Below are 17,508 nucleotides of genomic sequence, written 5' to 3' on the forward strand. Positions count from 1 at the left end.
CAAGCCGTAGTCTTCAGCAAAGCTCCCTGGAAGACTATCTAAGTCTATCTCCAAAAGCCAATCTCTTCAGACTATCTTCTCAAAGACAATCTGCTCTGAAGGAGTTCGGGGCTTTCTTTTTATGGTGACTTCTTGTCCCCCTCTTCACTGGAACCAACCACAGTTTCCAAATTGTCTAGCACTGCCCAGGGGGCAGTGTCTGTAGGAACTCTTTCTTACCTTCTGAAATAAAGTTGTCATCAAAAAGATGCACAGATTCCCAGCTGATTAAATTTCTAAATGTTTGAATTCTTAAGTACCTTTCTTAACTTAGTCATGATCCACAGTGTGAGTGCAAATGGGGTAGTTAAAGCAATGGAGATATAGAAGCAATAATATATTCAAGAAAATACAAAAAAAATAGTCCACAAAAGGTACAAAATGTTACAAAAGGCACATAAAGTCAAAATAGGTCACTAATACAGGTTTTCTTTTTTTGAGGTAATATATGTATTGTTCTACAAGGGCAATTTGTTCAAGTACAAGGATCAACCAAATACACTGCAACAAAATAGTACAGATCCAGCAATAAATAAGGAAGGCTTTTCATGATCAATAGTCAAATACAATTAATACAGTCAACTCCTGTGTTAGTATGAATTCTAAGATAAAAGAGCAGCAAGGACTAGGCAATTTAGGTTAAGTGACTTGCCCAGGGTCACAGAGCTAGGAAGTATCTGAAGCCAGATATGAACCCAAGTCTCGACTCCAAGCCTGACACGCTATCCACTGTGCCACCTAGCTGCTCCAACCTAGGTGACTTTAAACAATTTATTTCACCTTTCTTCACTGTAAAATTAGATGACTGGATTAGATGTCTTTAAGGTAACCCTAAAATCCTATAATTCTCTGAATGCCAGCTAGAAAAATGGTTTGGAACAATTAAAAAATAAAACCTTTACTATCTTAGTACCAATTCTTTTTGTTTTTAAAACCTCACCTTCCATCTTGGAATCAATACTGTATATTGGTTTCAAGGCAGAAGAGCAGTAAGGGCTGGGCAATGGGGGTTAAATGACTTGGCCAGGATCACACAGCTAGGAAGTATCTGAGGCCAGATTTGAACCTAGGACCTTCCATCTCCAAGCTTGGCTTTCAATCCTCCTTGGTATCAGTTCTAAAATAGAAGAGCAGTAAGAACTAGGCAATGGAAGTTAAATGATTTGCCCAGGGCCACATAGCTAAGAAGCAACAGATTTGAACCCAGGACCTTCTATCTCTAAACCTGGCTCTCAATTCAGTGAGCCTCCCTGGAGGCTACTGCTCCCTAGAACAATTTTTATAAGCATAGAACTTGAATAACATACTTTTGGTTAAACTTGGAGATATGTTTTACATCAACATACATGTATAATCCAGATCAAAATGCTTACCATCTCAGGGAGGGAGTAAGAAAGGGAGAGAGGGAAACAATTCGGTTCAGAGAACACATGTTAAAAATTACTATTATTTTAATTTTATTTTTATTATCCTGCAAAACACACTTCCCTATTGGTCATTGTTGTATGAGCATGCTCATACAAAACCCAAACCTCAAAATAAAACGGTAAATACACTGATGTAAATGATAGTATGTCTTAATCCGCATCCATCCGACTCCAATTATGAAAAGAAAATATAAAAAAAAAATTTTAAACCTTAGCTCCCTTCCTCCCCATTGCCTATAGGATTAAGTCCAAAGACATATGTGTGACATTTGAGGCTTTTCATACTCTGTATCCAATCTACCTTTCCAGCTTCATCCCAGCTATTCGTTTTCCTAGACCTTCCACTCCAGCCACGCTGGTCTCTTCCCTCTCCTTTGACATTTTGTCTTCCCTTCTCTATTTCCTTTCCTCCTTTCTCTCCTTTTCTATTTGCTGCTCCTTCTACCTCCTCTCTTTCCCCATATTGCTTTTTCTTCTCCTCTCCTCTCCTCTCCTCTCCTCTCCTCTCCTCTCCTCTCCTCTCCTCTCCTCTCCTCTCCTCTCCTCTCCTCTCCTCTCCTCTCCTCTCCTCTCCTCTCCTCTCCTCTCCTCTCCTCTCCTCTCCTCTCCTCTCCTCTCCTCTCCTCTCCTCTCCTCTCCTCTCCTCTCCTCTCCTCTCCTCTCCTCTCCTCTCCTCTCCTCTCCTCTCCTCTCCTCTCCTCTCCTCTCCTCTCCTCTCCTCTCCTCTCCTCTCCTCTCCTCTCCTCTCCTCTCCTCTCCTCTCCTCTCCTCTCCTCTCCTCTCCTCTCCTCTCCTCTCCTCTCCTCTCCTCTCCTCTCCTCTCCTCTCCTCTCCTCTCCTCTCCTCTCCTCTCCTCTCCTCTCCTCTCCTCTCCTCTCCTCTCCTCTCCTCTCCTCTCCTCTCCTCTCCTCTCCTCTCCTCTCCTCTCCTCTCCTCTCCTCTCCTCTCCTCTTCTCTTCTCTTCTCTTTCTCCAATCCATCCATCAGAGAGCTTGCTTCTATTATGCAGCCTTCCTAAACCTTTCCATCTCATTGGCTAGTTTCTGAAATTACAGAATTTAGAAATTAACTCATCTAAATTTTACCAGAGTTTAGGCCATTACCCACTTTAAAAGTTCCTATTTCTTCATTGGCCACCAAAGAAAACCTTTATTGACTTGATTTATAGTGTTCCTTTTTAAACTCTTACCTTCTGCCTCAGTATCAATTTAAAAAATTGTTTTTAAACCCATAATTTCTGTTTTAGTTACAAATTTAAGACAGAAGGGCAAGGACTAGGCAATGGGGGTTAAGTGACTTACCCAGGGTAACATAGCTAGGAAGTGTCTGAGGCCAGTTTTGAACCCAAGACCTGACTAGGCCTGGAGCTCTATCCATTATGCTACCTTGCTGCCCTCAGCTTTGTAGTTCTTAGGCCAGGTGTGGCGGCAGCTCACACCTGTAATCCCTACTATTGGGGAGGCTTAAAATTTTGAACTCGGGAGTTCTGAGCTGTGGTAAGGTTAAAGTTAATATGAAGGCTGTCCACACTAAGCCTGGCACCAATAGAGTGAGCTCCTGGGAGAAGGTGGGGTTACCACCAGACTGCTTACTAAGGAGGGCAAACTGACCTGGGTTGGAAATGGAGTAGGTCAGAGTTTCTGTGCCATTCAGCATTGGGATCAGACCTGTGAGTGGATGCTGTACTCCCCTGGCTTGGGTGAGGCTGTCCAAACAACAAAAACAAGACAAGCACCTGGTCATTTTCCCTCACTGGGCCAGAGAAGGAGTGTGACTTTTTTTTTAAACCCTTACTTTCCGCCTTGGCATCAATAATGTGTATTGGTTCCAAGGCAAAAGAACAGTAAGGGCTAGGCAATGGGGGTAAAGTGACTTATCCAGGGTCATACAGCTGGGAAGTATCTGAGGCCAGATTTGAACCCAGGACCTCCTGCCTCTAGGCCTGGCTCTCAATCCACTGAGCTACTCAGCTGCTCCCAGGAATGTGACTTTTAAATGACAGGGGTCTTTTCTCTTCTTGAACCATGCTGCTAGATTTTCCTCAATGAAACTATTAGATTAGAGCAGTGGAATCAAACTGAAATAGAAATGGAGCCCTAGGGACATCTCGGTAGCACAGTAGCTAGAGAGCCAAGCTCAGTTTAAATCTGACTTCAGACACTTCCTAGCTGTGTAATCCTGGGCAGGTCACTTAAACCTCAATCGCCTAACCCTTATCACTCTTCTGCCTTACAATCTGTACTTAACAATTCTAAGATGGGAGGTAAGGGTTTAAAAGAAAAAGGTCTGGGTTTTAAAAATGAAAGAAAGAAGGGTGCCTTCCTTAGTGGTCACAGATTAATTTAGAAAACCACAATTTAATATACTATCTCTGTTGAACTGTATTTTTATTTATTTTGTTAAACATTCCCCAATTACATTTTAATCCAGTTCAGGCAGCACTAGGGAATTTTGTAGGCTGCTTGCAGCCCCCTGGTAGGCTGCAAGTTTGGCACCTCTGGATTAGATGATCTAAAATCATCATTAACATTCTATGACTATTTTTTAATACCTGAAACATTTCTTTCATTATTAGTTAATAGTCAACTAACAATAAACTAACATTTATACAGTGCTTACTATGTGCAAAGTATAGAATGAAAGGGTAGGAGGAGATGATCTCTAAAGTTCCATCCAGCTCTAAGTCTTTTTAAAATCCCTACATTCGGTCTTAGATTCCATACTAAGCATCAGTTCCAAGGCAGAAGAGTGGAAAGGACTAAGCAATCAAGGTTAAGTGACTTGCCCAGGGTCACATGGCTAATGTCCAGATCTAAATCTGTGACCCTGTGATCTAGGCCATTCATTTCAACCCCTTAAGAAACTGAAAGTTCAGAAGGTCCAAGAAATTGAGATCCAGAGAGAAGTCAGATTGTTTCAGTGAGAAAAACCCTAGATATGGAGTTAGGCTTTACTAGGTGGTACATGTTCATGTCGTCCTTTCCAGAGATGTTTTCTTGTCCATAAAAGGAGGGCATAGCTTTGCTGGGCCTCAGTTTCCCTCTCTGTAAAATAAAGATGCTAAACTGATGAATCTCTAAGCTCCCTTCCAGTTCTAAAGCCTATTAATGATGACCTCTAAGGCCTTTTCTGATTCTAAAATGTTGACCTGTCAATGACTAACTCAAGATCCCGCAGCAATTTGGAGTGTCTGAGCAAGGATCTGGAAACCCAGGTTTCCTGACGTCAAGCTGTCATTGGCTCGCTCCAGCTCAAGGCTTCTCAGAGGACTGTGTAACTCTTTCCCCAACTTGATGACACCAATATTTGGGAAGAAGTTCAGTCTCACTTTAAGAAAGTTGGTGAATTCATCTTTGACGGTGAGGCAGGCATCACTGAGTATTGGAAAGAGGCCTATTCATATGAACAGAACTGCTCTGAGAGGTGATCAATCTCCTTCAGAAGGCTCTGCAATATTCTGGAGCACAATGAGATCAATACAATGTCAGTCAGTCAGTCAATAAAAATTTACTAAGTGCCTACTATGTGTTAGGCATTGTGCTAAGAGATGGATGTATAAAAAGGGACAAAAAAGCCCTGCCTGTTTGGGAACTGCCAAAATTGCTATAAAACTGTGCATACCCTTTGGCCCTGTACTACGCCCACTGGGTCTGTATCCCAAAGAGATCATAAAAAAGGGAAAGGACCTTCTTGTTCAAAAATATTTCAAGTTATTTTTTTAGTGGTAAAGAATTGGAAATTGAGGGATGTCCATCAATTAGGGAATGACTGAACAAGCTCTGGTACACGTTGATGGTGCAATACTGTTGGGCTATAAGAAAATGATAAACAGGGGGCAGCTGGGTGGCTCAGTGGATAGAAGGCCAGGCCTAGAGAGGGGAGGTCCTGGGTTCCAATCTGGTCTCAGACACTTCCTAGCTGGGTGACCCTGGGTAAGTCACTTGACTCCCATTGCCTAGCCCTTACCACTCTTCTGCCTTGGAACCAATACACAGTATTGATTCCAAGAAGGAAGGTAAGGGCTAAAACAAACAAACAAACTCCTATCTGCCTATGTCTTCTTCATCTTGTAAAGGGGAGGTTGGCATTGAATGTGTTACGTTTCATCTTATTACATCCAGCCCAATATGTGTTGAGCTTGATCTTGGGATCCTGTCATCTGGTATGTCAGCTCTCCCTCCTACGTTTGTGATGTCTACAAATTTAACATGCATGCGTTTTTCCTAAACCACTGATCACATGAAGGTCAGCCTAGCACAGGGTCAAGCACAGATGCCTGGGGAACTCCTCCTTAGACCTTCTTCCCAGGGAACGTCTTTGAACCAGTTCTGAAGTCTTCTGACTATTTCCTCTGCTAGCACACATCTGTCCATCTTGTCCACAGGAATCCTAGTGCGCCAGGCGACCAACAGGAACTGGCAGAGTTACAGCTCCTCAGTTTCCCTATCTGCCAAAGAGGGGCTTGAACTAAGTGATATCTCTGATTCCTTCTAGCTATAAATCCTATGAACTGAACAGGGTATCCTTGGACATCCTCTGATTTAGAAGGAATCGCCCCAAATCCCATAGTGAGTCATTGGGAGAAACCCAGGTCTCCTGACTCCCAGCCAAAACTCCCTTCCTCCAACCGCCTTGGAGAACTTGATACCCCTTTCCCAGTGGTGCCATCCCACTTTGGGATGGGTTTGGGAAGAAGCCCAGTCCCAATTTGGGAGCCGGGCTGTGGGTTCACCACTGAAAGGGAGGGGATCAGAGGACTTAGAGCTAGAAAGGGACCTTAGAAATCAGTGAGGACAACTGGGTCCTGTGTTTGGTGAAACAGCTAAGCCTCCTACCAAATGGACTAAGTGTCTACAGGCAGGGAACAGCAGGTAGCAAAGTAAAAGTCTATGATTTTATGCTTTCCACTCATCTTTCTCCATGTATATACTTAAGGCAGGAGACATGGGTTCTAATCCTGGTTCTGCCATGTGCTAGTTATGGGACTATGGGTAAATCAGGTCTCAGTTACTCCTTGGCACAGTGAATAAAGCATTGGACAAGGAGTTGGGAAGACCTGAGTTCAAATCCTGCCTTAGACACTTGCCTGTGGAACCTGGGAAAGTCACCTAGTCCCGGTTTGTTTGTTTGCTCCTCTGTAAAAAGGGGATCATGATAGCAACTCTCTCTTGAGATTATCGTCAGATCAAACGAGATCATATTCATAAAGCAGTTAGAGAATCATGTTATGGCAATGGTGGGTGGGGAGAAGCTGCCCTGGGCGCTGCTCTAGCTACCTGTCATGCCTTCTTGTCTCACTCTCACCGGCCCCCATATTGGATGGGCGCTCAGTGCTCTCCGTTCCTGCCCTGGTACAGATCCTCATCACCTCTGCAACAGCTGCATCGGGGTCCCGTCTGTCTCGTCCCCCCTCCCCCCACTTCAGACCATCCTCCACTCAGCTACTAAAGGGATCTTTCTAAAGTGCACGTTTGACCACGGCATCCCCTACTCAATCAACTCCAGTGGCTCCCTATTGCCTGCAGGAGTAAAGAACACGTATTTGTCTAGCATTCAAAGGCTTTTATCACTTGCCCCTTCCAACTAGCCCATACTCTTAGACCTCACTCCCCGGCCGCTACTCTTTGTCTCCCCATTCTCATCCTATGGCTGGACAGCATTCCTTCTCCCCACACTGCCTCTGCGATTTTGGACAGACCTCAGTTTTCTCATCTGCCAAATGGGAGGGGAGGAAGCTGCACCAGATAGACTCCGAGGAGTCTCCGGCCCAAGCTCCACCAGTCTCTTCCCTACCTCCTGTCTACCTCCTCCTGTTCGGCAGCGATCACCCGGTCTAGCTTTGTAGCTGTATCCGTGGATCGCTCTTAGCATCCCGAAGGAGGCGGAGGGAGGGGAAGGAGGCGGAGCTTGAGGGGGGCCGAGGCGGGACCTGCAGGCTCGCTGGACCCCGCGGCGGGAGGGGCGTCATCCCCGGGAACAGCGGCCTGGCTCGCGCCGGGCGGGCCGGGCCGGGCCGGGGAGGGGGGAGGGGGCGACCCGCGGAACAGCGGGAACATGGCGCGCGGGGCTCGCTAGGCTGGGCGGCCGCGGGACCGTTATCTCGAGGCCGGCGGACGGGCGGGCGCGGGCGCGAGGCGCAGGCACGAGGCGCGAGCCCCGGAGGGAGCGGGCGCGGGCGCGGGCGGGCGCGGGGACCATGGAGCCGCCTTCGCCGCAGCCGCCGGCCGCCCCCCCGGGCCGGGGCCGCAGGAAGCGGGAGTCCGAGCCGCCCCCGGTAAGTTGGCGGAGCCGCCGCCGCCGCTGCCGCCACTCCAGCGGGCACTTCTTTGTGGAAACTCCGGCGCGGGACGGGCCGGGATGGGCTGGGGCCGGGGCCGGGGGCTGGGGGCCGGGGGCCGGCGGGGGTCGGGGGTGTGGTCCTCAGGGCGGCCACCTGCGGGCGCCGCGGCCGGGGGTCCAGCCGGTGTGCATGGATAGGGCTCCGAGGACGCTCTATGTGCCCCCCACTGTACAGAGTGAGGGGGTGCACGGATGCGGGCTCCGGCTCTTCCAGAACTCTGCACAGAGTGAGGGGGTGCACGGGATGGGGGCTCTAGGAGCGTTCTGTATACCCCTCTCTACAGAGTAAAGGGGTGCGCGGGATGGGGGTTCCGGCTCCTCCAGAACTCTGCACAGAGTAAAGGGGTGTGCGCGATGGGGGCTCTGGGGACCGTTCTTTGGGCCCCCTCTGTACAGAGTAAGGGCGTGCATGGGATGGGGACTCTAGTTCCTCCAGAACTCTGTACAGAGCGGGGGGATGCACGGGATCAGGTCTCCGGGAGCGTTCTGTGTGCCCCGTTCTGTAAGAGTGAGGGGTGCATGAGCTGGGGGCTCCAGTTTCTCCAGAAGTTCTCTGTAAAGAGTGATGGGTGCACCGGATGGGGGCTCCGGGAACTCCGTGTGCCCCGTTCTGTACAGAGTGAGGGGTAGAGCCAAGTTCCAGTGCGCTCTCGGTGTAAAGACTGTGTGTGGGGATTCCCCAGGCTGGAAGCTCCGACTTCAGAACTTCTTTGTAACTGTAAAGGGTTGCAAGGACTAGGGGCTCCCGGTGTGCCCTCCTCTGTAGAGTGGGAGGTTGAGGCCAGGATGGGGGCTCCAGCTCTTCCAGAACCAAGTTCTGAGTTCCCTCTTTCCTTCTCTGTAGAGTGAGGGAGCTAACGGGATGGGCGCTCCGACCTGTAGAGCCAAGTCCCTGTGCTCTATTTATCCTCATCTGTAAAGAGTGAGGGGAGGTATGTGGGATGGTGTGTGTGTGTGTGTGTGTGTGTGTGTGTGTGTGTGTGTGTGTGTGTAGGTTTTTCACAGTCACAAATGAATTGTTTCCTCTGTAAAAAGCCAAGAGGGTGCCCCCCCCCCCCCCCAGGGCAGATCCAGATTCCAGTCTGAGGTTTTCTGTTTCTTCCTCTGTAAAATGTGAAGGGAATGCACTGGATAGTGAGACTAACAGTTCCTCCCAATGTAATCCCCCATTCCCTCTGGATCTGTTGACTCCTCTGTAAAGTGTCATGGGGTGCACTAGATGGAGGCTTAGAGCTCTTCAATATATAGATATAGATATAACTCAGTGCCTCAATTTCCAGTTCTCTTAAGTGAGAGGAAGCTGGACTGGATGATGTATTAGGGCTTTTCCAATTGTAGGTCCTTTGTTCTTTCTGTCTGATAACTTTTCTCCAAAATGAAGAAAGGGGTGAAGGGCAACATGGAATAGCAGACCTCCTCTTGAAGTCAGGGAGACTTGAGTTCAAGTTCCAACTGCTGCCTTTGAAGCAAGAAACGAAGTATCTTGTTGACTCCAGGAAACTTCAGGATTCTGAGTGATAAAGCTGATATGGTCTGCTTTGGTAGAGAGAATCCGTGCATGGAGCTCTGACTCAAGTCCAGGATCCAAGAAAGACCAAAAAAAAAAAGACAAAGAAAAGGGACCTGGACTTGCAAGAGTTCTGCTTTTTTCAGCTTTAAATCCTGGGAGTTCTCAGAGTTACAACTCCCTCCACTGAAAGGGATAAGCTCTTCAAGCCTGAAGTTCTGTGGGATTTTTCCAGGTCTGTTTCCTCTTCTATAAAGTGAAGTGATGAGATGAGCTCTAAAAGCTTTTACAAATTTAAGTACTATGATATCTCTCATTCCCTTCCTTCCTTCCTTCCTTCCTTCCTTCCTTCCTTCCTTCCTTCCTTCCTTCCTTCCTTCCTTCCTTCCTTCCTTCCTTCCTTCCTTCCTTCCTTCCTTCCTTCCTTCCTTCCTTCCTTCCTTCCTTCCTTCCTTCCTTCCTTCTTGAAGGTCTTTGCAGCCTTAAATCTGTAGTTTCTCTCCCTTCCTGTTTCCTCTTCTGTAAAGTTAGGATTTTGGATTTGATAATCTCATAAATTCTCTTGCAATTTTAAATCTGTAAGTCTGCCTCTAGGTCTGAGTTTCCTCCCCAGTAAAGTATTATCTTGAACTCTAAGGTCTCTTCTCTCTCAGAGCCCATTGGGCCCTCTTTGGATCTCTGTGTCCTACTTTGTCTAGTAAAGAGGTTGGACCAAGTGACCTCTGGTCTCTTGTCTCTTTTAGCTTTAAGGACTATAGAAACCCTCTCAGGGTCTCAGTTTCCTTCTTCAAGAAGTGAGAGGCTCAGACTTGATGATGCTTAAGGTTTACTGCACCTTTAAGTTGTAGAATCTCTTTCTAGGTCTCAATTTCTTCCACTTTTAAGTGAGAGTTGGACTTGATTAGAGGAAAGAACCATTGGGAACCAAAGGACCTGGGTTTGAATTTTTGTTCTACCATTTAGCACCTTTGTGACCTTGGGCACTTGTGACCCTCCCTCTCTCTGGGTCTCAGTTTCTTTTTCTATAAAATGAAGAGTTTGGGCTAGAGAGCCTCTAAGACCCTTTCCAAGCCTACATATATGATCTTGAAGGCTTCTTGCAACTTTAAATCCTTATGAACTCTCTGGGTCTGTTTTCTCCATTGTAATGTGAAGGAATTAGGTCTGGGTGATCTCTGAAGTCTCCAGTTTGAAATCCTATGATTCTTTTCCTTCTCTCTCCCCCCCTACTCTCTCTCTCTCTCTCTCTCTCTCTCTCTCTCTCTCTCTCTCTCTCTCTCTCTCTCTCTGTCTGTCTCTGTCTGTCTCTCTCTTTCTGCCTCTCTCTGTCTCTGCCTCTCTCTGTCTCTGTCTGTCTCTGTCTCTGTCTGTCTCTGTCTCTCTGTCTCTCTTTCTGTCTCTCTCTGTCTGTCTCTCTCTCTGTCTCTCCTCTCTCTCTCTCTCTCTCTGCCCCCCCCCCCTTTCTCTGTGTGTGTGTTACATGATGATCGCCATGGTCCCTTGTGGAGCTGATTTTAGGATCCTGTGATACTACCTTTTCCTCTCACAGGCCCTTTTGTGGATAAAGATGTAAATCCCCCTCATTTCTTGAAGAACACTGAGTTTTCTCATGGGAATTAGGCTTTTGAGATTTGAATCCTTTTCAGTAGGACTGCATTCTGGGCAGTTTTTATGGTGAGCAGCAGGTTTCCTGGTGAGAAGCTTTGAGAAACTGGCCACTCAGATGGATAACATGCCAACTCCTTTCAGTAGCCAAGAGGATCCAGTACAACTCTGAGGTGTCAGCTACCTCACATTTATCTGATTGGCAAAGGTGACAAAAAAAAAAGGAAAATGACAAGTGTTGGAAGGACTTAAGGAAAACAGGAATGTTAAGGCACCTTTGATGAAGTTGTGGGTTGGTTCAGCCATTCTGGATAGCAGTGTGGAACCAAACTCAAAAAGTCACTGCAGTGTGCATAGCCTTTGATGACATTTTTACTAAGACTTTATTGCAGAAAAATCAAAGAGGAAAAGGACCCATGTGGACAAAAATATTTAGAGCATCTATATCTGGGGTAGCAAAGAACTGGAAACTAAAGGAGTCAATCAGCTAGGGTAGAGTTGAACAAAAATGAATCAATTTTAATGTAATGGAATGCTTTGCTATAAGGAATTATGAGAGAGGGGGCAGCTGGGATAGCTCAGTGGACTGAGAGCTAGGCCTAGAGACGGGAGGTCCTAGGTTCAAAACTGGCCTCAGATACTTCCTAGCTGTGTGACCCTGGGCAAGTCACTTGACCCCCATTGCTTAGCCCTTACTGCTCTTCTGCCTTGGAACCAATACAAAGTATTGACTTCTGTCTTGTCTAGACAGAAGGTAAGGGTTTAAAAAAAAAAAGAAATTATGAGAGGATGAATTCAGAGAAACTTGGTAAGATTTGTATGAACTGATGCAGAATGAAGTGAGCAGAACCAGGAGAATAAGTAACCCAATCACAACAACATTTTAAAGCAAACAACCTTGAAAAACCTGAGTACTTTGATCCATGTAATTAATTATGATTCCAAAGGACTTGGGATAAATCATGCTCCTCACCTTCTGACAGAAGTGATGAATTCAAGATGCAGAGTGAGACATACATTTTGGAACATGAACAGTACGAGAATTTGTTTGTTTGACTATGAATATTTATCACAAGGATTTTTTTTTCCTCTTAAATTGGGGGTGGGAGGGAGGGAGGGAGAGAGTAAATGCTTCTTAATTGAAAAAATTCAATTTTATGTATAAAAGAGATCATTAGAATCATAAGATTTAGAGATAAATGGGATTTTATATTTTCTGTTTACAGGTGAGGAAACTGAGGAGAGGATAAAGTAATTTGTAGGAAATTACAGAATATCAAAGACCCTTTGGCTTGAATAAAGGGCCATGAACAAAATGATTTGTGCTGATATTGGTTCAGCTTGACAGTGATGGACAGGACAGCCCTGAGAGGCAGCACAGACCCTTTCATGGAATGTTGGGAGAACCTCCTTATCAGGGATCTTTAGAATTTGAAGACCCTTTAATTTCTGAAAGCTCATCTTTTGAAAATGGTTTATTTCTTATGGTTCTTCTCTACTTGTCAATTTAAAATTTTTTGTTGTTAATGCTGTTAATGATTCTCATTTTCAGTGCTTTATAGATCATAAGTAATGTAAAAATAGTGTGTTCACTGGAAGAAACCACCAGGTTCTACCAAATAGTCTGGCAGTTGCTTAAAACTGAGATGCCCAACAAATGTGGATAATAGCAACTTGTTCATTTGAGGCAGGGCAGTGTTTCTGTTCTTTTAGAGGAAACAGGAATTTATATTGATATGTTCTTGACCAATTTCAAGCTACAAGGAACTGAATATCTGTTAGATATGACTGATGTTTCGGAATTTGGTTGTGTATGGTTCAAAGTAAGTGCTAAAATGCATTAGCAGGGGCAGTGAGGTCACTCAATGACTAGAGAGCCAGACCTGGAGATAAGAGGCCCTGGGTTCAAATGTGGCTTCAGATGCTTCCTAGTTGTGTGACCCTGGGCAAGCCACTTAACCCCTATTGCCTAGCCCTTACCACTCTTCTGCTTTGGAACTGACACTTAGTATGTATTCTCTGACAGAAGGTAAGAGTTTTAAAACAAATTAAATTGGCAATAACTGGCTACATCCAGCACTTTGTTAGCGCCTTCTCTTCTTCCTCCTCCTCCTCCTCCTTGTCCTCCTCCTGCTCTCTCCTCTTCGTCCTCTTCCTTCTCTTCCTCCCATTCCAGCTTAGAATCAATACTGTGTATTGGTTCCAAGGCAGAAGAGTGGTAAGGGCTAGGCAATGGGAGTTAAGTGACTTGCTCAGAATCACACATCTCAGAAGTATCTAGATCCAGATTTGAACCCAGGATCTCCTGTCTTTGGGTCTGGCTCTCTATCCACTGAGCCACCGAGCTGCCCCCTTCTACAGCTTATTCTAAGGCTTGCGTAAGATCTGGCACCTGAATGAATTTTGAGAAAAAGTTACCAAGTTGCTGTGGATACTTAGTGTTAAATAATAACAACATAAGAACATGAAAGCTTAAGGATTTTCCTCACAACCACCTTGGAAGCCAGGGAATACAGACTTGATACCCCTCTTCTAGGTGAGGAGGCTGAGATGGGGCTTAACACAAGTTTAGAGCTAAGATTCTTGCCTGGGTTCTGAGTTGGGATAATGGGACAGCCCCGTCCTGGAAGAAATGAGAAGTTCTCTTTGACAGTCCTGTTGTAGAACTCTTTCTCTCTCCTTTTAAAAACCCTCACCTTCTGTCTTAGAATCAATGCTGTGTATTGGCTCCAAGGCAGAAGAGCGGCAAGGGCGAGGCAATGGGGGTCAAGTGACTTGCCCAGGGTCACACAGCTAGGAAGTGCCTGAGGTCACATTGGAACCCAGGACCTCCCCTCTCTAGGCCTGGCTCTTTATCCACTGAGCCTAGTTGTCCCTGTAAGGCTCTCTTTAACAGGAAGTCATTTCTTTTTTTTTTAATAATATTTTATTTGATCATTTCCAAGCATTATTCATTAAAGACAAAGATCATTTTCTTTTCCTCCTCCCCACCCCCCATAGCCGACGTGTGATTCCACTGGGTGTCACATGTAACAGGAAGAGTCATTTCTGAAGGTGACACACCAGCACGTGTCACCATCAATATTTCTTCTATAATCCCTGGGCTATGTTTGAAGCATCCCCCAAAGGAGGGAGTCTTCAGAAATGACAAGAACCTTGTTGGGACCTTTGTTAAACTCTTTCTTAGTATATTCAGACTGTATACAAAAGCCTTGCTTGATATATTGGTGTTATGTTAATGGGGGGGTTAGGGAGTAGGTCAGTGATTTTGGTAGTATTAGGAACTCACAGGAGAGGAAACTTACAGAGAAGCTGTCACGTTAGAGAGTGGGGTGGGGGGGCGCTAGGTTAATTCTCCTGCGGGGGGTCACATAGTCAGTTTAGGTCAGATCCTGGGGCTTCCTGACTCTGAGCCCAGCTCTCTATCTACCTATCTACTTGCCAGCTTCTCAGTTAATTCACAACTAAACTAAGGGATAATTCTTAATTAAAATAATACTCGTCTGCTTCATAGTTATCATATCTTAGTGTGCTAACATTCTGGATTAAACTTGCTCTGCTTCCATTACAGCTCGATGTATTTCATGAAAAAGTTTCTGCTGATTGAGATTCTTTCAACCAAAATCTTTGAACTTCTTGGGAATTCGGGTAGGAAACAGCCTGTGAGAGTTACATAGGGATTTAAGCTTCCTAATTTCTCTTTGGTTAAAAGACTGTTATCATTTTCACTGTCATTTTCCCCTTGAAGAAAAGGCTGAAATACAGTAGCTAGCGTGATGCTCTAAACAGGTGGTGCAGGTACATTGATTACTTCTTAGTAATTAGTTGAAGGCAATATTTGCATTGGAAAGAACTCTTTGTTTTAGCAGTCCATCAATCTCTTAAGTATTTATTAAGGTCCTACAATGTACCAGGTACTGTGCCCGGGACTGGGGATCCAATCCAATCCAGTCGGCATTTTTAAGCACCTACTATGTGCCAGGCACTGTGTGCAGGACTCTGAGGATAAAAGCACAAAGATGAAGCCATCTCCGCTTGCCAGAAGTTTTCATTCCAATGGAAGAGACAGCAAAGCCATACAAAAAGATATGTAGCATGAATATAAAGCAAGTGAATAGCAGCTAGCTTCTTTGTAGCACATTACAGAAATATCATATTTGATCCCCACAACAACCCTGGAGGGAGGATGCTGCTATTATTCGCTTTCTACTTTTTCAGTTTTCTCACACATCCCTCCCTCTCCCTTCTGCACACTCCATTCCATCCCCATTGGCCTCATTGCTATTCTGCACACGGTAGGCCACTCTATCTCTTGCCACCACTGGCTGTCTCCCATGTCTGGAATGCATTCCTCACCTCCTGCTCTTGGAACCATTGTTTTCTTTCAAGCCTCTGCTCAGGTGCCCCCTTCTATATCACCCTGATTACAAGATGCTTGTGAGCTCCTTTCCCAAACTAGCTTGCACTGACTTTGTAACAGAGTCAGGATGTATTCTTGAGTGTATGTTGTTGCCTCTTGCTCCTTTTGGCTAGGACATGTCTCACTTTTGACTTTGTATCCCCAGCAGGTGCTTAATAAGTGCTTTTAATTGAGCTGTGGGTTGTATAGCCCTTATCTCTTCTGATCCACCAACAAGCATTTATTTAAGGAACTTTGTATTAAAGTGCCACATTAGGCACAGGGGGGCACCCAGACAAAAGACTTCTTGTCTTCTGGAAGCTGGTAGTCTAACTGGGGAAGACAATAAGCCATATTTAGTTATATACAGAATAGGTACAGGGTGATTTAGGGTCAGGGAAGTCACCCAGAGCTGGGGGGATTGTGCAAGGTTTTTGAGCTGACTCTTAAAGGAAACCAGAGATTCCAAGAGGCAGAGGGGAGGGGGGCATCAGTTCCAGACATGATACCAGTTTGTACAAAGGCCCAGAGAAGGGACCATTTGGGCTGGCTGAGCTAGGTGGGAAGTGCAGTAAGATATGATAAGGCACCAGGTGGTAACGGGTAAATGTTCCTGAAAGGGATGCTTATGGGACATGTTTTTTGGAAGCTTGTGATGTAGTGACTAGAGAGAGCATTGAATTCAGGTGAGTCTGGAGATCTGTCTTTGATTTCTGGCTCATTCTTTAGTAGCTGAGTTGTTACAGGCAAGTCACTTGAACTCTCTGAGTCCCAGCTTTAAAGAGGAAATATTATCAGTGGAATTGAGCTAATAGTGGTGACACTCAAAAAGACTTGCACCTAAAGGCCTCTTAAATGTTGGGTAAACTACACAGAAATCAGGATTGTTTTGGCGCCCGCTCAGGGTGCCTTTTTTATTTTTACACTTCCCTTCCATTTTAGAATTAATAGTGTGTATCGGTTTCAAGACAGAAGAGCAGTAAGGTCTAGGCAGTGGTGATTGAGTGATTTGTTCAGGGTAACACAGCTAGGAAACATCTGAGGTGAGATTTGAACCTAGAATCTTCCATTTCTAGGCCTGGCTTTCTATCCACTGAGCTACCTAGCTGCTCCCATCAGGGTCTTTTTAAAGACTTACTCAGTCTTGCAAGCCATCTTCTAGGGGTGGCATGGCTGGTGGCCAAGGCCCAGGGCAGTGGAGCTCTCATCTCTGCTTGGTGACAGGGGCCTCTCCTAACTGCCATCGCAGTGACTTTGGGGATAGTTTGCCCTGGACTCCTTTGGAGCCTGTACTGTACCCTGGCCCAACTCCCCCCCTTGTCTATGGACAAACTGCTTCCCTTTGGCTCTTCCCGCAGTCCCGTCTTTGTGAAGCTGGGCTTTTGAGCTGAACTGTACGAGTTTAGATTTTTTTTCCATTCCACCTTGTGATTATAGCCTGTTGGGTTCATTTTGGAATCTCCCCACCCACTGGATCAGTGGTCTAATATTGGCCAGCAGATTTCATCTAAGGGTTATCTTTTTTTTTTTTAAATAAACCCTCACCTTCCGTCTTGGAGTCAATACTGTGTACTGGCTCCAAGGCAGAAGAGTGGTCAGGGCTAGGCAATGGGGGTCAAGGGACTTGCCCAGGGTCACACAGCTGGGAAGTGTCTGAGGCCAGATTGGAACCCAGGATCTCCTGTCTCTGGGTCTGGCTCTCCATCCACTGAGCTACCCAGCTGCCCCCTGAGGGTTATCTGAACCCAGAGGCGATGACTCAAAAATACTTTGATAACTTTTAGTATGATTGGCTTCCTTTCTAAGCCTCTAGACAGTGAGAGGAGTCTGACATACTCCTCTGGGCGAGGCATTCTTAACTGTGTGCTCTGTGCCCGGCACAGTGCTGACCTCTAGGGATAGGAGGAAAGGCCCACAGTCTCTGGTCTCCCGCATTCTTGAGGCCTGGCCTTGGCTACTCCATGGGATGCTTAGCATCGAAAGCATTCTCTTAGTCGGCCAGGCTAGCCCCTTTGGTGACGTCACAGGGCAGTGGCTTGACTTCTAGCTGGATTTAGGTGAGGTGGGGATTGCACCGCCGTCCGCCTCGCTGTCTCTTCCCGAGTCCTCGAGGACCCGTGGCAGGACCAGTCAGGTCTAGCGATGGTCCAGGATGCCGTGGATGGCCTGGCCGTCTTCACTGGCTGACACGG

The 17,508-nt window shown here is 46.0% G+C and overlaps 1 protein-coding gene across 1 annotated transcript in view; it reads left to right on the forward strand.

The window, feature by feature from the left end:
• The first annotated feature begins 7,510 nt into the window (after positions 1 to 7,510).
• Positions 7,511 to 17,508, forward strand: part of TTC28 (tetratricopeptide repeat domain 28) — a 654,492-nt gene continuing 644,494 nt past the window's right edge. Inside the window, exon 1 of the mRNA XM_056820926.1 lies at positions 7,511 to 7,740. Coding sequence (XP_056676904.1) covers positions 7,663 to 7,740 — 78 coding nt within the window. The 5' untranslated portion in view covers positions 7,511 to 7,662. The remainder of the gene's footprint in view (positions 7,741 to 17,508) is intronic.

Source organism: Monodelphis domestica, chromosome 3, assembly GCF_027887165.1.
Source record: "Monodelphis domestica isolate mMonDom1 chromosome 3, mMonDom1.pri, whole genome shotgun sequence".
Taxonomy (NCBI): domain Eukaryota; kingdom Metazoa; phylum Chordata; class Mammalia; order Didelphimorphia; family Didelphidae; genus Monodelphis; species Monodelphis domestica.